The 25,251-nt window shown below is 44.5% G+C and overlaps 1 protein-coding gene across 6 annotated transcripts in view; it reads right to left on the bottom strand.

The window, feature by feature from the left end:
* The window catches only part of kidins220a (kinase D-interacting substrate 220a), a 96,518-nt gene that overhangs the window by 56,697 nt on the left and 14,570 nt on the right, over positions 1-25,251 (bottom strand). For all 6 annotated transcript variants that reach the window (XM_071327147.1, XM_071327149.1, XM_071327148.1 and 3 more), the window contains 11 exons: positions 24,953-25,117; positions 24,477-24,656; positions 24,040-24,205; positions 23,793-23,944; positions 21,326-21,426; positions 21,001-21,186; positions 20,422-20,562; positions 3,207-3,447; positions 2,570-2,658; positions 296-440; positions 1-150 (listed from right to left, as the gene is read on the bottom strand). The exon at positions 1-150 is cut by the window's left edge and continues 13 nt beyond it. In XM_071327147.1, the coding sequence (XP_071183248.1) occupies positions 1-150; positions 296-440; positions 2,570-2,658; positions 3,207-3,447; positions 20,422-20,562; positions 21,001-21,186; positions 21,326-21,426; positions 23,793-23,944; positions 24,040-24,205; positions 24,477-24,656; positions 24,953-25,117 (1,716 nt within the window). The remainder of the gene's footprint in view (positions 151-295; positions 441-2,569; positions 2,659-3,206; positions 3,448-20,421; positions 20,563-21,000; positions 21,187-21,325; positions 21,427-23,792; positions 23,945-24,039; positions 24,206-24,476; positions 24,657-24,952; positions 25,118-25,251) is intronic.

The following is a 25,251-nucleotide window of genomic DNA, read 5'->3' on the forward strand; positions in this document are numbered from 1 at the left end:
TCTTCAGGGGGACCTGGTCTGAGATGCCGTCGGTCTCCTCCAGGAAGAGGATGAGCCAGGAGGTCCTGTAGGGCCACTCTTCCGTCAGGTTGATCCACGACGCCAGACGATCCCAGTTAAATATGATCTGATTGGCCCTCAGCAGACGTCCTGGAAATATGGACCAATGAGAAGTGGCGTTGGTGTGTTGGTTGAAACACCTACTACTCCCCTTCCGATAACAAGTGCCGTGCTGGGAGAAGTCGACTCTCCCCCTTGGGTGAAATAAAGGTCATCTAATAGGTGATGTGTGTACCTGTGACAGAGACGATGTTCAGGAGCCTCCTCATGGTCTGGGGGCTGATGTCACTGAACCAGTCCTCGGTGACCAGCAGCTTGGTCAGGTCAAAGGACATCTGTCTGGTAACAGTCCTCTGCATCTGCCTCCTGCGGTACGTGTCCTACACACACACACACACACAATGCCTCATGTTTATACTTGGATTAGCCTTTGGTCTTTCCACAAACCAGTCAGTAAGTAATTTTAGCTTAGGTCACTCGTTTTGCCCGTTCTAACATTCAATGGAACAGTAACTGAACGCCTCGATGCCTGTCTGCCTGCTTTACATAGCAAGCCACGGCCACATGACTCACTGTCTGCAGGAGCGAACCATTTTTGTGAACGGGGTAGTGTACCTAATAAACTGGCCACAGAGTGTATTATGTGTTTGCTTTACATATCAAAATGATAGTAACATGTATTTACAGCAAGCACTGGCCTCGTTTGACCTGCCCTGTGTTCTACAATCCACATGACCGCGTGACAGTTTTGTGGCAGTCTCGTGATGACATCACCCCGTGGCGTGCCGTGCACCTTGCGACAAGCGGCTCCCTGGGTGTGTGACCTCTAGTCCTGTAGTCCCGTCTCTTCCATCCTTGTTTTCCCAACACCCATCCCACCAACACACAAGCAGCTCTGTTACTGGGCCCAATTAACAGACTGGAGATCTCAGTTGAGCTCAACAGGGCATGTCCAGGGCTGGAAGCACGGATATACACTGTGTGCTACCAAGACAGAGGCATCAGCTGTCCACAGTCACTGTCCTTACACAGCTGGCTCAAAGTTTGTTTGATATTAGCCACAGCTACGCTTCCTGGGGTCCACACAGGGTTGTGTGTGTGTGTGTGTGTGTGTGTGTGTGTGTGTGTGTGTGTCTCAAGCAAAGACTAAACTACGTATTGAGACTAGATCTCACCTCTTTTCTGCATTGTCTGCGAGTACAAAATGAGTGGAATGCTGTTTGGAGGACCACAATAGGTGCTGCTTGCTGAACGGTGCAGCGATGCTGTAAATATGAGAGTGTTCGTCAGGCCACACTCAGAACACCACCACCAGCCACTGAGCGGACTTTGATGTGGACTTAATGCCTGCCGTGTGACGACCTCACTGGTAGGGAGAGAGTGTATAGCCAGCATTGGTTCAGTAAGGAGGTGATTGGCTCTCATTTGATCCTTACTTAGATGCATTGGACATGCTCAAGGAGTGAAATGTGATCGGGGAAAGTTGATCGTTGTTTTATTGACTTGTTTTTCTGTATAACCAGACCATCAGGAGAAATTGCTGAGCTCTGAATGTTGAAAAACTGCTGTAAGAGTTGGAGTCTTTCCTCCAAACAAGCAAACTTACTTTGAGCTCACGTCAGCCCAGAGCCCGGCGCCAAATACTGTTTACAAGCCTGAGCTCGCCTGGCCCGCCTCCCTCACTTCCCCTCCCCTGCCATCTTGGAAGGCTAAAGATCCACAACTCCGCAATTAAGTAGCCGAGAGACAGAGAGCTTTTTCTCTCCCTCCATCCTCCTTCCTTCCATCCTTCTTAGCTCCACTTGTAAAGAGACCCACTCACTGCCTTCTTGGCAGCCAGGAAACCGCCAGAGAGGGCAAACAAAAAGAAGTGGGCGCCGAAATAAAAAAAAGGGACCCAAGGAAAATAAAAGACAAAAAAAAAAAACAGGCAAATAAATCAGACGCCCAAACAAACAAACAGATAAACAAACAAAACGGGGTCCTCGCAGGGGGAAGCAGGCAGGGCCACTTAGCCTCCCGCCAGCAGCCACCGATGCCAGCGTTTTGTCACTGGGACACACTGCTGCTCCTCCCTGTCATTAGGCAGTGTGGCATCGCAGCAGGAAGGATAAACAGACATTACATCAATTACCAGGCAGAGACTCCTCGGCGATGGAGACAGGCTCTTTTGCTCCCGACCTCCTCCACCCCTCTCCACTATGTTCACCGCAAGGCTAGAGGAAGCTAGCTACACCCCCGGGCCTGTGGGTTTAAGTGCATTATCTCACCCTTTCTATCTTAGTCTTCTCTAGCTGTGTCTATGGGAAAAGAAGCATAAAAACCACTTCAGAGGCAACATTTTGATGCGTTTACTGAGCTTTCATTGCCCGCAGACGCCCAATCTCCTTATGTTCCTTGTTCTATCACTTGTCTTTGTGCCAGAACTCTGCCGGTCTACAGGACCTCTGCAGGTAGATCTATGGCTCAGCCTGGGCATGGAGAGGGTTGGCTGGCTGAAAGAGCTTACCCTGCGGTTGAGGGCCGTCTTGCTGCCAAACTTGGCCTGATCCCCCAGACTGTTTGAGGATAGGTTCCTGTCCATCTCCTCATGCCATCCTGTGAAGAGGAGTGGAAAAGGAGAGATAAAAAGAGACAGTACCATCAGGGATGTCTCATCACAACACCTAATATAAAGAACCAACCTATTCACGATAAATTATTACCATTTCCTACAGCAAGTCAGAATGCGCGAGTGTGTGTGTGTGTGCGTGTCTAGTCTATGCCTATGTCAGTGTTTCCTAATTCTGGTCCACAGGACCCAAAGTGATGTCAGTGTTTCCTAATCCTGGTCCACAGGACCCAAAGTGATGTCAGTGTTTCCTAATCCTGGTCCACAGGACCCAAAGTGATGTCAGTGTTTCCTAATCCTGGTCCACAGAACCCAAAGGGATGTCAGTGTTTCCTAATCCTGGTCCACAGAACCCAAAGTGATGTCAGTGTTTCCTAATCCTGGTCCACAGGGACCCAAATTGATGCACATGATATTTTTTACCCTAACAAAAATGTACACCCTTTGGGGTCCCCAGGATTAAGAAACACTGGCCTGTGTGTGTATGCGCGTTTTCATGTTTGTGTGACACATGCCATACATATGTCTTGCGTACCCTCAGGGTTGGCCAGGTCTCCGTTGGAGGTGGGGGCGGCCATGCACAGCTTCCTGGTCGTGCTTAGCCCCCGGCTGTTGAGGAAAACAGGCAGGTGGACGATGTTCCTCATGTAGTCGTGGCCGTTGATGTTGGAGTCCCTGAGCACGCTGTTCAGGTTCTGGTTGATGGCCTTGATGATGATGTGGGGGTCGCTGGCAAAAATGGAGATGAAGGGGCCTTTGGAGAACAGCACCCTCACCTGGTGAAGGGGAATAGGAGGAGGATTTAGACCTGGGTTCATCCACTACTGCTCATCCGTAGTGGACTTGTTGGAATGATAAAAGCCTGAAATCATTTGAGGGTGAACCTTGTGTCAGATTCATAGTGTGGTCATACACACAACTGGGGAACAAAAACACTTGACATCAACTTGTTAATATCTGTAAACTGTGGCTATGATTTGTAGTATCTTGTTAGGTTGAGTTTGTGGGGTCACATATCTGTCGATCACGTTCTGTTTCTAAAGGGGACATGCAACAGCAATTCAAATAGGGGGCCTCCCTACTAGTTGTCTCTCTAAATCAGGGGTATTCAACCGGGGGTCAGCGGCCCTCTGACATAGGCCTTGAAAAAGCACCCACGAATATACAGTGCATTCAGAAAGTATTCAGACCCCTTGACTTTTCCCACATTTTGTTACGTTACAGCCCTATTCTAAAATTGATAAAATCAATCTACACACAATACCCCATAATGAAAAGGTAAAGCAGGGTTTTTGAATTTTTTTCAAATGCATTAAATGTAAAAAACTTAAGTATCACATTTATCACATACCAGTCAAAAGCTTTTTGATAATAATAATAAATTATTTATTCCACTTTAATAATGGAAAAAGTTGTAAAAAAAAAATCACTAGCCACTTTAAACAATGCCACTTAATATAATGTTTACATACCTTACATTACTCATCCCATATGTATATACTGTACTCTATACCATCTACTGCATCTTGCCTATGCCATTCTGTACCATCACTCATTCATATATTTTTATGTACATATTCTTCATCCCTTTACACTTGTGTGTATAAGGTAGTTGTTGTGAAATTGTTAGGTTAGATTACTCTTTGGTTATTACTGCATTGTCGGTACTAGAAGCACAAGCATTTCACTACACTCGCATTAACATCTGCTAACCATGTGTATGTGACAAATAAAATTTGATTTGAAAAGTTGACACACCCACTCATTAATTTTTTTTTTTTTTTTTTTTACTATTTTCTACATTGTAGAATAATAGTGAAGACATCAAAACTATGAAACAACACATACAGAATCATGTGGCAACCAAAAAAGTGTGAAGAATCTAAATTTTATTTAGATTTGTTTAAAAGTAGCCACCCTTTCTTTGCCTTCATGACAGTTTTGCACACTCTTGCTATTCTCTCCACCAGCTTCACCGGGAATGCTTTTCCAACAGTCTTGAAGGAGTTCCCACATATGCTGAGCACATGTTGGCTGCTTTTCCTTCACGCTGCGGTCCAACTCATCCCAAACCATCTCAAATTGGGTTGAGGTCAGGTGATTGTGGAGGCCAGGTCATCTGATGCAGCACTCCATCACTCTCCGTCTTGGTCAAATAGACCTTACACAGCCTGGAGGTGTGTTTTGGGTCATTGTCTTGTTGAAAAACAAATGATAGTGTCACTAAGCGCAAACCAGATGGGATGGCGTATCGCTGCAGAATGCTGTGGTAGCCATGCTGGTTAAGAGTGCCTTGAATTCTAAATAAATAACAGACAGTGTCACCAGAAAAGCACCCCCACACCATCACACCTCCATGCTTCACGGTGGGAACCACACATGCAGAGATCATCCGTTCACCTACTCTGCGTCTCACAACGACACGGCAGTTGGAACCAAAAATCTCCAATTTGGACTCATCAGACCAAAGGACAGATTTCTACCGGTCTAATGTCCATTGCATAGTACCCTCCAAACTCGTCATCAAGCTCGAGACCCTGAGTCTCAACCCCGCCCTGTGCAACTGGGTTCTGGACTTCCCGACGGGCCGCCCCCAGGTGGTGAGAGTAGGTAACAACATCTCCACTCCGCTGATCCTCAAGACTGGGGCCCCACAAGGGTGCGTTCTGAGCCCTCTCCTGTACTCCCTGTTCACCCACGACTGCATGGCCATGCAAGCTTCCAACTCAATCATCAAGTTTGCAGACGACACTACAATGGTAGGCTTGATTACCAACAACGACGAGACGGCTTACAGGGAGGAGGTGAGGGCCCTCGGAGTGTGGTGTCAGGAAAATAACCTCACACTCAACGTCAACAAAACAAAGGAGATGATCGTCGACTTCAGGAAACAGCAGAGGGAGCACCCCCCTATCCACATCGACGAGACAGTAGTGGAGAGGGTAGTAAGTTTTAAGTTCCTCGGCGTACACATCACGGACAAACTGAATTGGTCCACCCACACAGACAGTGTGGTGAAGAAGGTGCAGCGGCGCCATCTACTGCAAATAAAATTTGATTTGATTTGATTCTGTATACCACCCCTAACCTGTCACAACACAACTGATTGGCTCAAACGCATTAAGGAAAGGAATTTGACATATTAACAAGGCACACCTGTTTAATTGAAATGCATGCCAGGTGACTACCTCATGAAGCTGGTTGAGAGAATGCCAAGCATGTGCAAAGCTGTCATCAAGGCAAAGGGTGGCTACTTTGAAGAATCCAAAATATATTTAACACATTTTTGGTTACTACATGATTCCATATGTTATTTCATAGTTGATGTCTTCACTAATATTCTACAATGTAGAAAATAATAAAATAAAAAATCTGGAATGAGTAGGCGTGTCCAAACTTTTGACTGGTACTGTAAGTATTCAGACCCTTTACTCAGTACTTTGTTGAAGCACCTTTGGCAGCGATTACAGCCTTCTTGGGAACGACGCTACCAGCTTGGCACACCTGTATTTGGGGAGTTTCTCCCATTCTTCTCTGCAGATCCTCTCAAGCTCTGTCAGGTTGGATGGGGAGCGTAGCTGCACAGCTATTTTCAGGTCTCTCCAGAGATGTTCGGTCAGGTTCAAGTCTGGGCTCTGGCTGGGCCACTCAAGGACATTCAGACATGTGTCCTGGAGCCACTCGTGCATTGTCTTGGCTGTCTGCTCAGGGTCATTGTCCTGTTGGAAGGTGAACCTTTCCCCCAGTCTGAGGTCTTGAGTGCTTTGGAGCAGGTTTTCATGAAGGATATCTCTGTACTTTACTCTGTTCATCTTTTCCTAGATCCTGACTAGTCTCCCAGTCCCTGCCGCTGAAAAACATCCCCACAGCATGATGCTGCCACCACTTTTCACCGTAGTGATGGTGCCAGGTTTCTTCCAGACGTGACGCTTGGCATTCAGGCCAAAGAGTCTTTAGGTGCCTTTTGGCAAACTCCAAGCGGGCAGTACTGAGGAGTGGCTTCCGTCTGGCCACTCTACCATATAGGCCTGGTTGGTGGAGTGCTGCAGAGATGTTTGTCCTTCCTCCACAGAGGAACTCTGTCAGTGACCATCAAGTTCATGGTCACCTCCCTGACCAAGGCCCTTCTATCCCGATTGCTCAGTTTGACCAGGCAGGCAGCTCTAGGAAGAGTCTTAGTGGTTCCAAACTTCTTCCATTTAAGAATGATGGAGGGCACTGTGTTCCTGGGGACAATCAATACTGCAGAAATGTTTTGGTACCCTTCCCCAGATCTGTGCCTCGACACAATCATGTCTCGGAGCTCTACGGACATTTCCTTCGACCTCCTGGCTTGGTTTTAACTCTGACGTGCACTGTCAACTGCAGGACCTTATATAAAACAGGTGTGTGCCTTTCCAAATCATGTCCAATCAATTGCATTTACCACAGGTGGACTCCAATCATGTCGTAGAAACATCTCAAGGATGGTCATTGGAAACAGGATGCACCTGGGTCTGAATACATATGAAAATAAGGTATGTTTTTTATTTTTAATACATTTGCAAAAATGTCAAAACCTGTTTTCGCTTTGTCATTATGGGGTATTGTGTGTAGATTGATAAGGGAAAAAATGAATTTAATCCATTTTACAATAAGGCTGTAACGTAACAAAACGGGGAAAAAGTCAAGGGGTCTGAATACTTTCCAAATGCACTGTAGCTCTTAGTTTGCATTAAAAGCTATAGTGCCGCAGGCTGCTGGTAAGCTTTCTTGACTGGGAAATTACATGTTGGCTAACACATGGCTAACCACTGTTTAAACAGCTAAGCAGCTTCTCTTAGTGAAAATGTGTTTGGAGTTACCATCTGAGTTTATAGGCTGTGTTAGAGTTTACACTTCCTCTTCCAATTATAATGTGGGGAGGTCAAAATAATGCAAACTGATCTACCAAATCTATTCATTTTAACCCAATGAGTCCCACTGTAATGCCGGCGCGTTTTGGACTTCTAACCCCTTTAAAACATTGTGTGTTCGAGCTACAGACTTCTAGGTTGGACCAGTGGATTTGTCTACTTCTCCAATAGTCTGTGGGATTAACGGGGGCTGAACTAGAGCAGTGTTTGTGAGACAAGGGTAGATCCCGAAGGGGCCCGGGCCGGGTCTTTTTACCAAAACGTCGGTCGAGTCCGAATGGTTTCAGCTACAAACTATTAAGCTACAGACTCTAACGAACATGTAACATGTTGTGCTCTATGACGCTCACAAGCTACACAAGATTCGTCAGAAGGTAAGGGGTTCTTCTACGTAGAGGAACATAGGAAATCCCAGGACATAGTGTCTATAATAAATCTCACATAGTTGCTGTCACAAACTCAACATTCCAAACAGTTGTCACTAACTAGTCGGATATTCATTTCCCATTGAGCAAACCATTTCTGTACTTACAGCATTGATATAAATTTGTTTGTACAATTTCTTGCCTTGGCTGACTTTTTTATATTGACATTTGTCCATATAATTCATATACTTATGAATGCAACTGTTTATTAAATTGTTTTGTGTTCTACTTGTATCCCTAGTTGTCCTGAAAAGAAAATGGTAAAACATTTCATTGTGAGGGTAAATACTCTACATGGCCCAAGGTATGTGGACACCTGCTCATCGAACGTCTCATTCCAAAATGACGGACATTAATATGGAGTTGGTCCCCCCTTTGCTGCTATAACAGCCTCCACTCTTCTGGGAAAGCTTTCCACTAGATGTTGGAACATTGCTGCGGAGTTTGGGCACTGATGTTGGGCGATTAGGCCTGGCTCGCAGTCGGCGTTCCAATTCATCCCAAAGGTATTTGATGGGGTTGAGGTCAGGACTCTGTGCAGGCCAGTCAAGTTCTTCCACACTGATCTCGACAAACTATTTCTGTACAAACCATTTCTGTCGGCGAGCTTTACACCACTCCAGCCGACGCTTGGCATTGTGCATAGTGATCTTAGACTTGGGTGCGGCTGCTCGGCCATGGAAGCGGACAGTTATTGTGCTGACGTTGCTTCCAGAGGCAGTTTGGAACTCGGTAGTAAGTGTTGCAACCAAGGACAGGCAAATTTTATGCGCTACGCGCTTCAGCGGTCCCGTTCTGTGACCTTGTGTGGCCTACCACTTCGCAGCTGAGCCGTTGTTGCTCCTAGACGTTTCCACTTCACAATAACAGCTCCGAGGCAGCTCTAGCAGGGCAGAAATTTAACGAACTGACTTGTTGGAAAGATGGCATCCTATGACGGTGCCACGTTGAAAGTCACTGAGCTCTTCAGTACGGGCCATTCTACTGCCAATGTTTGTCTATGGATAATGCATGGCTGTGTGCTAGATTTTATACACCTGCCAGCAACGGGCATGGCTGAAATAGCCAAATCCACTAATTGAATGGGTGTTCACATACTTTTGTGTACAAGGGTTGGACATGCAGATAAATCAAAGTCAGATAAATGAAAAGTAGATTTTTGCTGGGGTCTTGGGACTGATAGGGTTAAAATGTTGATTTCTTCTCCTTGTCATTATCATTCACCTGATAAGACAAATGTGAAGATTTATTTTGCTGCTAATGTATGATCGGGGTCCCTGGGTCACCGGTTTGCCTGGGAAGGGGTCCCTAGGCAAGAAAAGGTTGAAGACCCCTCTAAATTACTATGATGGAACCTGATGGTCGACAGCGCGTACACACACACACACACACACACACACACACACACAGGGACTTTCCAAGCCTGATGAGAGACATTGTCGAAGTGTCACAGGATCCTGATTTGTGCTCCATTTACAGTCTATTAGCCACAGGACTAACCACCCTCGGGCGGTATGTGTGTGTGTCCACAGCAAAACAACTATCTGCTTATACTGTGTTCATCCCTGTAATTTAATTATACCTGATAATCACTCATTCTGTATCTATTCCAACCCCTCCTATTCATATCGATGTCCTCATATCATCATATGAATATAGCTTTGTAATATCATACATCTACAAAATGGAAAAATATTTACTTTGCTGAAAAATCCAATTTTCTAATATTCGTATTAAAAATAAGAGAGTTAGCTCAGAGGGAGGCGAGGTGCTGGTTCGTTTGCACAGAACATTTCATTAGCACATAGGAGGCTGCCAAACTACTAGGGGGATTACTCTTCCCCAAATAATAACATTTAGCTAGAGGCAATTCTATTACTCCAGCTGGGAAGAGGAATTTGAACTCTGGGTAATAGGGGAGGCTTAAAGGGGATGGCTACTGTATGCCCTGTGTCCATAGGCCATACAATTATTGCTTTATGCAAGAGGCTTTGAAAGGTCAATCTTGGTCATGTGACTTGATACTGTGATTTTATTGCGATTTGATGTTCCAAATATATTGCTCTGTATATGTCTGCTGCAGAGAGACAAGAGAGAGCATGAGAGAATTGTTTTGGAAATAAAATTGCTGAAAACATGTTGGCTCACTATTTAAAAAGATGGAGAACAAGCTATAGAATGAAAACTACCAGAGTAGTGGCGCAGGTAGAGCCGGCTAGCACTAGCTAACACTACCTAGCAAAGACATTAAAAAAAAAAGTGTTTACACACACCACTGTTCAAAAGACTGGGGTCACTTAGAAATGTCCTTGTTTTTGAAAGAAAAGCAAAAAAAATTGGTCCATTAAAATAACATCAAATTGATCAGAAATACAGTGTAGACATTGTTAATGTTGTAAATGACTATTGTAGCTGGAAACGGCTGATTTTTTTATGGAATATCTGCATAGGCGTACAGAGGCCCATTATCAGCAACCATCACTCCTGTGTTCCAATGGCACGTTGTGTTAGCTCATCCAAGTTTATCATTTTAAAAGGCTAATTGATCATTAGAAAACCCCTTTGCAATTATGTTAGCACAGCTGAAAACTGTTGTGCTAATTAAAGAAGCAATAAAACTGGCCTTCTTTAGACTAGTTGAGTATCTGGAGCATCAGCATTTGTGGGTTCGATTACAGGCTCAAAATGGCCAGAAACAAAGCACTTTCTTCTGAAACTCGTCAGTCTATTCTTGTTCTGAGAAATGAAGGCTATTCCACACGAGAAATTGCCAAGAAACTGAAGAGCTCATACAACGCTGTGTACTACTCCCTTCGCAGAACAGCGCAAACTGGCTCCAACCAGAGTAGAAAGAGGAGTGGTGGCCCCGGTGAACAACTGAGCAAGACATTAGATACTCTAAGTACATTACAGTGTCTAGTTTGAGAAACAGATGCCTCACAAGTCCTCAACTGGAAGCTTCATTAAATAGTACACGTAAAAACACCAGTCTCAACATCAACAATGAAGAGTTGACTCCGGGATGCTGGCCTTCGAGACAGAGCTATAAAGAAAAAGCCATATCTCAGACTGGCCAATAAAAATAAAAGATTAAGATAGGCAAAAGAACAGACACTGGACAGAGGAAGATTGGAAAAAAGTGTTATGGACAGACGAATCTAAGTTTGAGGTGTTCGGATCACAAAGAATAACATTTGTGAGATGCAGGAAAAAATGAAGATGCTGGAGGAGTGCTTGACGCCATCTGTCAAGCATGGTGGAGGCAATGTGATGGTCTCGGGGTGATTTGGTGGTGGTAAAATGTGAGATTTGTACAGGGTAAAAGGGATCTTGAAGAAGGAAGGCTATCACTCCATTTTGCAACACTATACCCTGTGGACGGCGCTTAATTGGAGACAATTTCCTCCTACAACAGGACAATGGACAAAGTATCTATATCCACAGTAAAACTAGTCCTATATCGACATAACCTGAAAGGCCGCTCAGCAAGGAAGAAGCCACTGCTCCAAAACCGCCATAAAAAAGCCAGACTACGGTTTGCAACTGCACATGGGGACAAAGATCGTACTTTTTGGACAAATGTCCTCTGGTCTGATGAAACAAAAACAGAACTGTTTGGCCATAATGACCATCGTTATGTTTGGAGGAAAAAGGGGGATGCTTGCAAGCCGAAGAACACCATCCCAAACGTGAAGCACGGGGGTGGCAGCATCATGTTGTGGGGGTGCTTTGCTGCAGGAAGGGCTGGTGCACTTCACAAAATAGATGGCATCAAGAGGAAGGTAGTTATGTGGTTATATTGAAGCAACACCTCAAGACATCAGTCAGGAAGTTAAAGCTTGGTCGCAAATGGGTCTTCCAAATGGACAATGACCCCAAGCATACTTCCAAAGTTGTGGCAAAATGGCTTAAGTACAACAAAGTCAAGGTATTGGAGTGGCCATCACAAAGCCCTGACCTCAATCCTATAGAAAATTTGTGGGCAGAACTGAAAAGAAGTGTGCGAGCAAAGAGGCCTACAAACCTGACCCAGTTACACCAGCTCTGTCAGGAGGAATGTGCCAAAATTTACCCAACTTATTGTGGGAAGCTTGTGGAAGGCTACCTGAAACGTTTGACCCAAGTTAAACCACTTAAAGGCAATGCTACCAAATACTAATTGAGTGTATGTAAACTTCAGACCCACTGGGAATGTGATGAAAGAAATAAAAGCTGAAATAAATAATTCTCTCTACTATTATTCTGACATTTCACATTCTTAAAATAAAGTGGTGATCCTAAATTACCCGAAGACAAGGAATATTTACTAGGATTAAATGTCAGGAGTTGTGAAAAACTGAGTTTAAATGTATTTGGCTGAGGTGTATGTGAACTTTCGACTTCAACTGTGTGTATATATATATATATATATATATATATATATATACACACACACACACACAGTACCAGTCAAAAGTTTGGCCACACCTACTCATTTAAGGGTTTTTATTTATTTTTTACTATTTTCCACATTATAGAATAATAGTGAAGACATGAAATAACACATACTATGAAATAACACATACTTTATGGAAACATGTAGTAACCAAAAAAAGAGTTAAACAAATCAACATTTGAGATTCTTCAAAGTAGCCACCCTTTGCCTTGATGACAGCTTTGCACACTCTTGGCATTCTCTCAACCAGCTTCATGAAGTAGGTTCTCAACTGGAATGCATTTCGATTAACAGGTGTGCCTTGTAATTTCTTTCCTTCTTAATGCATTTCAGCTAATCAGTTGTGTTGTGAGAAGGTAGGGGTGGTATATAGAAGATGGCCCTATTTGGTAAAAGACCAACGTTCATATTATGGCAAGAACAGCTCTAAATAAGCAAAGAGAAACGACAGTCCGTTACTTTAAGACATGAAGGTCAGTCAATGTGGAAAATGTCAAGAACTTTCAAAGTTCCTTCAAGTGCAGTCGCAAAAACCATCAAGCGCTATGATGAAACTGGCTCTCATGAGGACCGCCACAGGACAGGAAGACCCAGAGTTACCTCTACTGCAGAGGATAAGTTCATTAGAGTTACCAGCCTTAGAAATTGCAGCCCAAATAAATGCTTCACAGAGTTTAAGTAACAGACACATCTCAACATCAACTGTTCAGAGAAGACTGGGTGAATCAGGCCTTCATGGTCAAAATGCTGCAAAGAAATCACTACTAAAGGACACCAATAAGAAGAAGAGACTTCCTTGGGCCAAGAAACACGAACAATGGACATTAGACCGGTGGAAATCTGTCCTTTGGTCTGATGAGTCCAAATGTGAGATTTCTGGTTCCTACCGCCGTGTCTTTGTGAGACGCAGATTAGGTGAACGAATGATCTCCTCATGTGTGGTTCCCACCGTGAAGCATGGAGGAGGTGGTGTGATGGTGCTTTGCTGGTGACACTGTTGGTGATTTTTTTATAATTTTAAAAAGGCAGACTTAACCAGCATGGCTACCACAGCATTCTGCAGCGATACGCCATCCCATCTGGTTTGCGCTTAGTGGGACTATCATTTGGTTTTGAACAGGACAATGACCCAACACGCCTACAGGCTGTGTAAGGGCTATTTGACCAAGACAGAGAGTGATGGAGTGCTGCATCAGATGACCTGGCCTCCACAATCACCCGACCTCAACCCAATTGAGATGGTTTGGGATGAGTTGGACCGCAGAGTGAAGGAAAAGCAGCCAACATGTGCTCAGCATATGTGGGAACTCCTTCAAGACTGTTGGGAAAGCATTCCAGGTGAAGCTGGTGGAGAGAATAGCAAGAGTGTGCAAAACTGTCATCAAGGCAAAGAAAGGGTGGCTACTTTGAAGAATCTAAAATATATTTTGATTTGTTTACACTTTTTTGGTTACTACATGATTCCATATGTGTTATTTCATAGTTTGGTGTCTTCATTATTATTCAACAATGTAGAAAATAGTAAAAAAAAATATATATATATTAACTTCAATGAGTAGGTGTGTCCAAACTTTTTACTGGTACTATATAACCAACAATGCAGTTATGAATTAGGATAAGAATAATAGACAAAAATAAGTAATTAAAGAGCAGCAGTAAAATAACAATAGCGAGACTATATACAGGGGGGTACCGATACAGAGTCAATGTGCGGGGGCACCGGTTAGTTGAGATAGTTTGTACATAGTTATTAAAGTGACTATTCATAGATGACAACAGAGAGTAGCTGTGATGTAAAGAAGGGGGGGGGGCAATGCAAATAGTCTGGGTAGCCATTTGACTAGATGTTTAGGAGTCTTATGGCTTGCGGGTAGAAGCTGTTTAGAAGACTCTTGGACCTAGACTTGGCGCTCCGGTACCACTTGCCGTGCGGTAGCAGAGAGAACAGTTTATGACTAGGGTGGCTGGAGTCTTTGACAATTTTTAGGGCCTTCCTCTGACAACGCCTGGTATGCAGGCGAGGTCCTGGATGGCAGGAAGCTTGGCCCCAGTGATGCACTGGGCCGTTCGCAATATCCTCTATAGTGCCTTGCGGTCGGAGGCTGAGCAATTGCCATACCAGGCAGTGATTCAACCAGTCAGGATGCTCTCGATGGTGCAGCTGTAGAACCTTTTGATGATCTGAGGACCCATACCAAATACTTTCAGTCTCCTGAAGGGGAATAGGTTTTGTAGTGCCCCTTTTACAACTATCTTGGTGTGCTTGGACCATGTTAGTTTGTTGGTGATGTGGACACCAAGAAACTTGAAGCTCTCAACCTGCTCCACTGCAGCCCCGTCGATGAGAATGGGGGCGTGCTCTGTCCTCTTTTTCCTGTAGTCCACAATCATCTCCTTTGTCTTGATCACGTTGAGGGAGAGGTTGTTGTCCTGGCATCACAAGGCCAGGTCTCTGACCCCCTCCCTATAGGCTGTCTCATCGTTGTCGGTGATCAGGCCTACCACTGTTGTGTCATCAGCTAATTTAATGATGGTGTTGGAGTTGTGCCTGGCCATGCAGTCATGAGTGAACAGGGAGTACAGGAGGTGGCTGAGCACGCACCTCTGAGGGGCCCCTGTGTTGAGGATCAGCATGGCAGATGTGTTGTTACCTACCCTCACTACCTGGGGGCGGCCTGTCATGAAGTCCAGGATCCAGTTGCAAAGGGAGGTGTTTAGTCCCAGGGCCCTTAGCTTATTGGTGAGGTTTGAGGGCACTATGGTGTTGAACGCTGAGCTGTAGTCAATGAACAGCATTCTCACATACAGTGGGGCAAAAAAGTATTTAGTCAGCCACCAATTGTGCAAGTTCTCCCACTTAAAAAGATGAGAGAGGCCTGTAATTTTCATCATAGGTACACTTCAACTATGACAGACAAAATGAGAAATAACAAAAGTTTCTCAATACTTTGTTATATACCCTTTGTTGGCAATGACAGAGGTCAAACGTTTTCTGTAAGTCTTCACAAGGTTTTCACACACTGTTGCTGGTATTTTGGCCCATTCCTCCATGCAGATCTCCTCTAGAGCAGTGATGTTTTGGGGCTGTTGCTGGGCAACACGGACTTTCAACTCCCTCCAAAGATTTTCTATGGCGTTGAGATCTGGAGACTGGCTAGGCCACTCCAGGACCTTGAAATGCTTCTTTCGAGGCCACTCCTTCGTTGCCCGGGCGGTGTGTTTGGGATCATTGTCATGCTGAAAGACCCAGCCACGTTTCATCTTCAATGCCCTTGCTGATGGAAGGAGGTTTTCACTCAAAATCTCACGATACATAGCCCCATTCATTCTGTCCTATACACGGATCAGTCTTCCTGGTCCCTTTGCAGAAAAACAGCCCCAAAGCATGATGTTTCCACCCCCATGCTTCACAGTAGGTATGGTGTTCTTTGGATGCAACTCAGCATTCTTTGTCCTCCAAACCCGACGAGTTGAGTTTTTACCAAAAAGTTCTATTTTGGTTTCATCTGACCATATGACATTCTCCCAATCTTCTTCTGGATCATCCAAATGCTCTCTAGCAAACTTCAGACGGGCCTGGACATGTACTGGCTTAAGCAGGGGGACACGTCTGGCACTGCAGGATTTGAGTCCCTGGCGGCGTAGTGTGTTACTGATGGTAGGCTTTGTTACTTTGGTCCCAGCTCTCTGCAGGTCATTCACTAGGTCCCCCCGTGTGGTTCTGGGATTTTTGCTCACCGTTCTTGTGATCATTTTGACCCCACGGGGTGAGATCTTGCGTGGAGCCCCAGATCGAGGCAGATTATCAGTGGTCTTGTATGTCTTCCATTTCCTAATAATTGCTCCCACAGTTGATTTCTTCAAACCAAGCTGCTTACCTATTGCAGATTCAGTCTTCCCAGCCTGGTGCAGGTCTACAATTTTGTTTCTGGTGTCCTTTGACAGCTCTTTGGTCTTGGCCATAGTGGAGTTTGGAGTGTGACTGTTTGAGGTTGTGGACAGGTGTCTTTTATACTGATAACAAGTTCACACAGGTGCCATTAATACAAGTAATGAGTGGAGGACAGAGGAGCCTCTTAAAGAAGAAGTTACAGGTCTGTGAGAGCCAGAAATCTTGCTTGTTTGTAGGTGACCAAATACTTATTTTCCACCATAATTTGCAAATAAATTCATAAAAAATCCTACAATGTGATTTTCTGGATTTCTTTTCTCATTTTGTCTGTCATAGTTGAAGTGTACCTATGATGAAAATTACAGGCCTCTCTCATCTTTTTAAGTGGGAGAACTTGCACAATTGGTGGCTGACTAAATACTTTTTTGCCCCACTGTAGGTGTTCCTTTTGTCCAGGTGGGAAAGGGCAGTGTGGAGTGTAATAGAGATTGCATCATCTGTGGATCTGTTGGGGTGGTATACAAACTGGAGTGGGTGTAGAGTTTCTGGGATGATGGTGTTGATGGCAGCAATGACCAGCCTTTCAAAGCACTTCATGGCTACAGACGCGAGTGCTACGGGTCGGTAGTCATTTAGGCAGGTTACCTTAGTGTTCTTGGGCACAGGCACTATGGTGGTCTGCTTAAAACATGTTGGTATTACAGACACGGACAGGGAGACGTTGAAAATGTCAGTGAAGACACTTGCCAGTTGGTCAGCGCATGCTCGCAGTAATCCGTCTGGCCCTGCGGTCTTGTGAATGTTGACCTGTTTAAAGGTCTTACTCACATCGGCTGCGGAGAGTGATCACACAGTCTTCCGGAACAGCTGGTGCTCTCATGCATGTTTCAGTGTTATTTGCCTCGAAGCGAGCATAGAAGTAGTTTAGCTCGTCTGGTAGGCTTGTGTCACTGGGCAGCTCTCGGCTGTGCTTCCCTTTGTAGTCTGTAATGGTTTGCAAGCCCTGCCACATCCGACGAGCATCAGAGCCGGTGTAGTACGATTCGATCTTAGTCCTGTATTGACGCTTTGCCTGTTTGATGGTTCATCGGAGGGCATAGCAGGATTTCTTATAAGCTTCCGGGTTAGAGTCCTGCTCCTTGAAAGTGGCAGCTCTAGCCTTTAGCTCAGTGCAGATGCTGCCTGTAACCCATGGCTTCTGGTTGGGGCATGTACGTACGGTCAGTGTGGGGACGACGTCGTCGATGCACTTATTGATGAAGCCAATGACTGATGTGGTGTACTCCTCAATAGAATCGGAGGAATCCCGGAACATATTCCTGTCTGTCATCGCAAAACAGTCCTGCAGCTTAGCATCTGCTTCATCTGACCACTTTTTTATTGATCTAGTCACTGGTGCTTCCTGCTTTAATTTTTGCTTGTAAGCAGGAATCAGGATGATAGAATTATGGTCAGATTTGACAAATGGAGGGTTAGGGAGAGCTTTGTATACGTCTCTGTGTGTGGAGTATAGGTGGTCCAGAGATTTTTTTCTTTGATTGTATATTTAACATTCTGATCGAAATTTGGTAAAACAGATTTATATTTCCCTGCATTAAAGTCCCCGGCTACTAGGAGCTCCGCCTCTGGGTGAGCATTTTCTTATGGTGGACTACAGCTCATGCAGCTCAAATCCCCGAGCTGACAAGGTACAAATCTGTCGTTCTGCCCCTGAACAGGCAGTTAACCCACTGTTCCTAGGCCGTCATTGAAAATAAGAATTTGTTCTTAACTGACTTGCCTAGTAAAATAAAGGTAAAATAAAAAAAATAAAAAATGCAATGCGGTCTTAGTGCCACCATCAGTCTGTGGTGGTATGTAAACAGCTACGAAGAATACAGATGAAAACTCTCTTGGTAGGTAGTGTGGTCTACAGCTTATCATGAGATGCTTGCCAGAGGTAGAGTAATAGCTCGAGACTTCCTTAGATCTCGTGCACCAGCTGTTATTTACAAAAATACATAGTTCGCCGCCCCTTGTCTTACCAGAAGCCGCTGTTCTATCCTGCCGGTACATCGAATAACCAGCCAGCAGTATGTTGATATTGTCGTTGTTCAGCCACAACTCCGTGAAGCATAAGATGTTACAGTTATTAATGTCCCGTTGGCTGTTTAATCTTCCACGTAACTCGTCAATTTTATTCTCCAAGGATTGCACATTTGCTGGCAGAATGGAGTGGGGGTTTATTCGATCGCCTACGAATTCTCAGAAGGCAGCCCGCTTTTCGGCCCCTCTTTCTCCGCCCCCTCTTCACGCAGATCACAGGGATTGGGGCCTGTTCCTGAGGAAGCAGTATATCTTTCACGTCGAGCTCGTCAGAGTCGCGAAACAAAAAAAAGGATTCTGCTAGTCTGTGGTGAGTAATCGCAGTCCTGATGTCTAGAAATTATTTTTGGTCATAAGAGACAGTAGCAGCAACATTATGTACAAAATAAGTACAAAAATAAGTTACAAACAACGCAAATAAAATTTTAAAAAACACAATAGGCTGGTGGCACGTAAAACGTCTGCCTTCTTCTCCGGCGCCATCTTACATACACACTGTATGTACACTACATGACCAAAACTATGTGGACATTGCTGGTTGAACATCTCATTCCAAAATCATGGACATTAATATGGAGTTGGTCGCTCCTTTGATGCTATAACAGCCTCCACTCTTCTGGGAAGGCTTTCCACTAGATGTTGGAACATTGCTGCGGGGACTTGCTGGCATTCAGCCACAAGAGCATTAGTGAGGTCGGGCACGGATGTTGGGCGACTGGAGCTGGCTCGCAGTCGGCGTTCCAATGCATCTTAAAGGTGTTTGATGGAGTTGATGTCAGGGCTCTGTGCAGGCCAGTCAAGTTCTTCCACACTGATCTCGACAAACTATTTCTGTATGGACCTTGCTTTGTGCATGGGGGTATTGTCATGCTGAAACAGGAAAGGGCCTTCCCCAAACTGTTGCCACAAAGTTGGAAGCACAGAATGGTTTAGAATGTCATTCCCTGCTGTAGTGTTAAGCTTTCCCTTTACTGGAACTAAGGGGCCTAGCTCGAACCATGAAAACCAGCCCCAGACCATTATTCCACCAAACTTTGCAGGTGGCACTATGCATTGGGGCATGTAGCGTTCTCCTGGCATCCGCCAAACCCAGATTCATCCGTCCGACTGCCAGATGGTGAAGTGTGATTCATCACTCCAGAGAATGTGTTTCCACTGCTCCAGAGTCCAATGGCAGTGAGCTTTACACCACTCCAGCCGACGCTTGGCGTAGCGCATGGTGATCTTATGTGCGGCTGCTCGGCCATGTAAACCCACTTCATGAAGCTCTCGACGAACAGTTATTGCGCTGACGTTGCTTCCAGAGTCTGTTTAGAATTCGGTAGTGAATGTTGCAACCGAGGAAAGACAATTACTGCGCTACGCGCTTCAACACTCGCCGGTCCCATTCTGTGAGTTTGTGTGGTCTACCACTTTATGGCTGAGCCATTGTTGCTCCTAGACGTTTCCACTTCACAATCACAGCATTTAGCTGACCGGGGAAGCTCTAGCAGGGCAGAAATTTGACGAAATGACTTGTTGGAAAAGTGGCATCCTATGACTATGACGATGCCACGTTGAAAGTCACAGAGCTCTTCAGTAAGGCCGTTCTACTGCCAATGTTTGTCTATGGAGATTGCATGGCTGTGTGCTTGATTTTATACACCTGTCAGCAACGGGTGTTGCTGAAATAGACAAATCCACTCATTTGAAGGGGTGTCCACATACTTTTGTATATAGAGTGTTTTTTAAATGTATTTTTTATCTATACTTGGAGTCAAAGTATATATATAATATTGTCAAAAATATTATCACGATATGTAACTGTACCGACCCCCCCACCCCCATCAATAGTAATGACCAGTGAGTCATGGATAATGATTTCACCCTAAATGGTTATGGATAGTGTGAGTTTTGTGTATAGTATTGTATAGCCTACATTTTTGTGTTTAGCCATTGTTACTAACGTCTTATTCAGTCATTGTTACAAACACACACATGCACACACAGCAAAGGCACACACACACACACACACAAACCGTGTCGAGCATCTGCAGCACTCTGTCCTGTTCGCAGGCATCCAGGCCGTCAATGATGACCGCCATGCGGGTCTGGTTCTGGGTGAAGCCATCGATGGTCTTGGCCATCTTGGACATCAGCTCCACCTCATGCTTCAACACCTGGAGCAACCAAACACACACACCATCAACCACTACATACTGTATAACTACAGACAATGTGTCTCTTCCTATTAATTCATCTCTGTTTTGATAGCGGTAGTAGGAATTTAGCTCCTGAATGCCTAACACTATCATGTAACAACATAATGTATTTATTCTTAACCATGTTAAAACTGTAGAATACCATTTAACTTGCGACATTATGAGCCAAATCCTAACTCGATCAACTAATTTGATCTACATGTAACTTCCATGTTCAAGTCTGTATCGACATTGCTGCGTAATTTCAAGTTACATATCTATTCTCAAGTTAGGGATTCGGCACCATTTGCATATCACTGGAGAGGAACCTATCAAACAGAGTATTCCCTATAAGCAAAAGACGTTGAAAGGATGTTGAAAAGACGTTGAAAATGTGCTAAAAAGGGTTTCCACTACCTTCATGAATCCCTCGCTCTTGAGCTTGTGCATCTTGTTGGCGGCACTGTGCAGTCTCTTCCTCTGGGAGTTGAGGACGGAGTCAGCCACCTGCCACCAGGTCTTACAGTTCAACAGGAGGGCCAGGCCAACCACGCTGGCCATGGCGATCAGCACAGCGTTCACCGTAAGGTTCTCACGCTGCACCTAAATAGATGTAACAAGGTCCACACACGAAAAGTAGTTGAAATGTTTTTTCATGTACAGCAGATGCTCGACACAGTGAGTGTGCTTGTGCATGTGTGCATGTGCACATTTGTGTGTGTGTGTCAGTGTGTGTAGGTACCTTAAAGATGGCCAGCAGCGCCATGGCCGTGATCAGGCAGCCCAGCGTCACGACGAACAGCATGAAGCTGGGCACGCAGCAAGTCTTCTTCCACTTCTTACCTGGAGGGGGAGGGGAGAGGGGACAAATATCTAAGTATATTTAGCTATTCTAAGTATATCTAGGTATTCACACCCCTTTTCTATGACGCTCCAAATTGAGCTCAGGTGCATCAAATTTTATTTGATCACTGAAACTTGATTGGAGTTCACCTGTGGCCGATTCAATTGTTTGGACATGATTTAGAAAGAAACACACCTGTCTATATAAGGTCCCACAGTTGACAGTGCATGTCAGAGCAGAAACTATACCATGAAGTCTGAGGAACGGTCTGTAGATCTCTGAGATAGAATTGTGTTGAGGCATATACTGTATCTGGGTAAGGGGATAAAACAATTTCTAAAATGTTGAACATTTCAAGAGCACAGTGGTCTCCATCATTGAGAAATTGGAGAAAAGAAACTGGAACTTAAAACTTCTCTAGGGTAGGGGGCAGCATTTGGAATTTTGGATGAAAAGCATGCCCAAATTAAACTGCCTGCTTCTCGGGCCCAAAATATATGATATGCATATAACTGGTCGATTTGGATAGAAAACACTCTAAAGTTTCCAAAACTGTTAAAATAGTGTCTGAGTATAACATATCTGATTTGGCAGGCGAAAACCTGAGAAAAATCAATTCGGGAAGTCGTTCGGTTTTGTAGTTTTCTATTCAATGCCATTACAGTATCCATTGCCTTAGGACTCAAATTGCAGTTCCTATGCCTTCCACTAGATGTCAACAGTGTTTAGAAATTGTTTCAGGCTTGTATTCTAAAAAATGAGGAAGTAAGAGCAGTCTGAATGAGTGGACCCTAAAGTGTCACAGAGCTTTTTCATGCACGCGACCGAGAGTCTTGTTTACCTTTTATATTGACGACGTTATTGTCCGGTTGAAATATTATCGATTATTTAGGCTAAAAACAACCTGAGGATTGAATATAAACATCGTTTGACATGTTTCTATGAACTTTACGGATACAATTTGGATTTTTTGTCTGCCTGTTTTGACTGCGTTTGAGCCTGTGGATTACTGAAGAAAACGCGCGAACAAAACTGAGGTTTTTGGATATAAAGAGACTTTATCGAACAAAAGGAACATTTATTGAGTAATTGAATGTCTGCTGAGTGCAACCATATGAAGATCATCAAAGGTAAACAATTAATTTTATCTCTTCTACTTGTCTGGTTACTGTTTGTAATGAATTGTCTAGTGGGCTATGTTCTCAAATAATCGTAAGGTATGCTTTCGCCGTAAAGCATTTTTTAAATCTGACACCGTGGTTGGATTCACAAGAAGTTCATCTTTAAACCTATGTAAAATATGTTTTGTTTTCTGAATTTTTATAATGAGTATTTCTGTATTTGAATTTGGCGCCCGGCAGTTTCACTGGCTGTTGAAGAGGTGGGACGCTAACGTCTCACGTACCCAAGAGAGGTAAAAAACAAAAAACGTATGAGTCATGTCTTACCTTACTTCAAAGTAGCCTAGCCAAATTCTGATATTGAGGGAATTATTTTAACACGAAAGCAGTAGGCTCTCGTTCTATTGGTTTTCAAAATCAACTTTTTTTTACTGTCCAGCAGCCAAATACATAGTCATATTAGCAACCCATGCAAGTTGTTGCATCTTTAGATCTTTCTACATTTCTAATGGATATTTTCATCTTTGTCACATGAAACTGCTTGCATTTTAGAATAAGGCTGCAACATAACATTTGGAAAAAGGGAAGGGGTCTGAATACTTTCTGAATGCACTGCATAGCCTACTGCTGTGTGCGCATTGCTGCGCTTATAATGTGATGAAGTAATAGTTTATCAAAATGTTAAGCTAAATGTTCTGATCTGTTGCATCAGCTTCATTGCTTTTAAAAGTTTTTTTGATGTACTGGTTGTATGAATTTGGAATCTATCGTCCCACAACTGTCCCAGATTCTGTTTGGAAGATTTATTTCTAGCACAGAATGACAAGCTGACCAATAGAATAGGTTGATAGTAGGTTGACATAGTCTCGTGCTTTTGCTGTTTGTTACTCATCCTGTTGGCTGAGGAAAAGTAAACGTGAACAGTTCTTCTACGTGCACCTCGGAATTCCATAAGAACGACGTGCACCGTTGCATCCCGATGTGTCTGTCTTCACTTGTACTTCGAGGCTGCGAGGCCTGTGATAAGGACCCGATCACCTGACAGGCATTGGCTATTAAGAATTGAGATACCTGAGAGTAATAGGAATTATAATTATTATATTTCAGCCCAGGGGGGCACAACGCCCACACAAGGGGGCCGCAGGGAAATTCGAGGCCTGCTGTACACTAAATATACAGTATTAAAGACAGAGGTAATACGGCAAGGTTATAAAGGATATCCAAAGTGAAGACAAACATAGTACCTTGGTTCTCCTCGTTCTTGAACACCCTGAAGAGGCGGGTGGCCATGAAGCCAAACTCCCTCTCACAGGCATCAGACAGGGTGGCTATCATCTCTGCCAGGCTGGTCTCCCCTCCCACACTGGACAGACGGTTGTAGTCTGTGAACAAGAACCTGACACACACACACACACACACAGGCAAGGTTTCTAGAATATACTTTTTCTATTGAAGGTCGTTCACGTCAAGATATGTATGCGTGTGTAATACCTGACAGGCAGGGCACGGGTAGTCTGCTCTGGCAGCTCGGGGGCGTTGACAAACATGAGTTTGAGAAGCAGCTCCAGGTAGCCCACCTGGCGGGCCAGACGGGTGCTGAGGACCCACGCCCAGTTCCAGTTCTCCCCCTCACGACGACCCCCGAAGTACACCAACACTGCAGGGAGTGAGAGAAAAGAATACATCACATTTCTGATTGACCATCAGACTTTCCCCTACCTATGATGACATCCAGTGGGTAGAACGTGAAAAATGCAGTTGCATGTAGCAAAACGCTGTAAGATCGCTGGAAACGTAGACCCAAGGCGCCCTCTAGTGATGTAATACATGCAACTCTCCTTAACTGCAGGAAACCCCAGGCCCAGAGTTTTTTGTTTACCCATTTCATTCTCCTCCATCCCGTTCTACTCTATTCTAGTGTTCCTCACCAAAGAAGACGTAGAGCAGGGTGAGGAGGCTGAGGGAGACAGCGATGGCCAGGCGGGGGTCGACGGTGAAGCCCAGGACCAGAGCTACAGAACCACACAGCAGCAGGGACAGGAACACCACCAGCCACGAGAACTGGAACAGAGGCTCAATCTGCTGGCCTGCAAATGTCTTCATCTCATCTGGAGGAGAGAGAGGTGATACAAAAATAATAGGCAAGTGAAAATGAGTAGGACCTAGCGGTTCCTGCCTTACACAGGAAACTACAAATGAGGCACTAAGGCAGACAGCCTGGTAATGAGAAAAAGGAAGCTCATTTTACAGAGCTTATGTACAGAACATGACTAAAATGGGCTGACATATTCACTTTTAGATTCATATTGCTGTTGTTTATTGAGAGGTTAAAAGCCTAATTATTTTTAAATGAGAGCCGTGGGACACTAGCAAAAGAACAGCCCTAGTGATATTCCTCTCTTACCCTCCAGCTTCTTGAGCAGGAAGGACTTGCCGCTGCCCCACTGGGCGTACAGGCCCACACAGATAGGAGGCTGCATGGTGGGCTCACTGAGGATGTCTGCCAGGGCACTGCTGTACAGGTCATACCCCAGCATGTCACCGTCAGACTCAGAGGGAGACAGGTGCTCTGAGAGACAGGGGGAGAGGGAGAGAGAGGGGAGAGTGTGAGTGGTCATCACTTGAGAAATACAGCAATACTTCCAAATCTAATTTCCTAAACAAGATTGAAAGAGCTAAAAGTAATGATTCATATTAAAAGAT

This window comes from Salvelinus alpinus, chromosome 9 (genome assembly GCF_045679555.1).
Source record: "Salvelinus alpinus chromosome 9, SLU_Salpinus.1, whole genome shotgun sequence".
Lineage (NCBI taxonomy): Eukaryota > Metazoa > Chordata > Actinopteri > Salmoniformes > Salmonidae > Salvelinus > Salvelinus alpinus.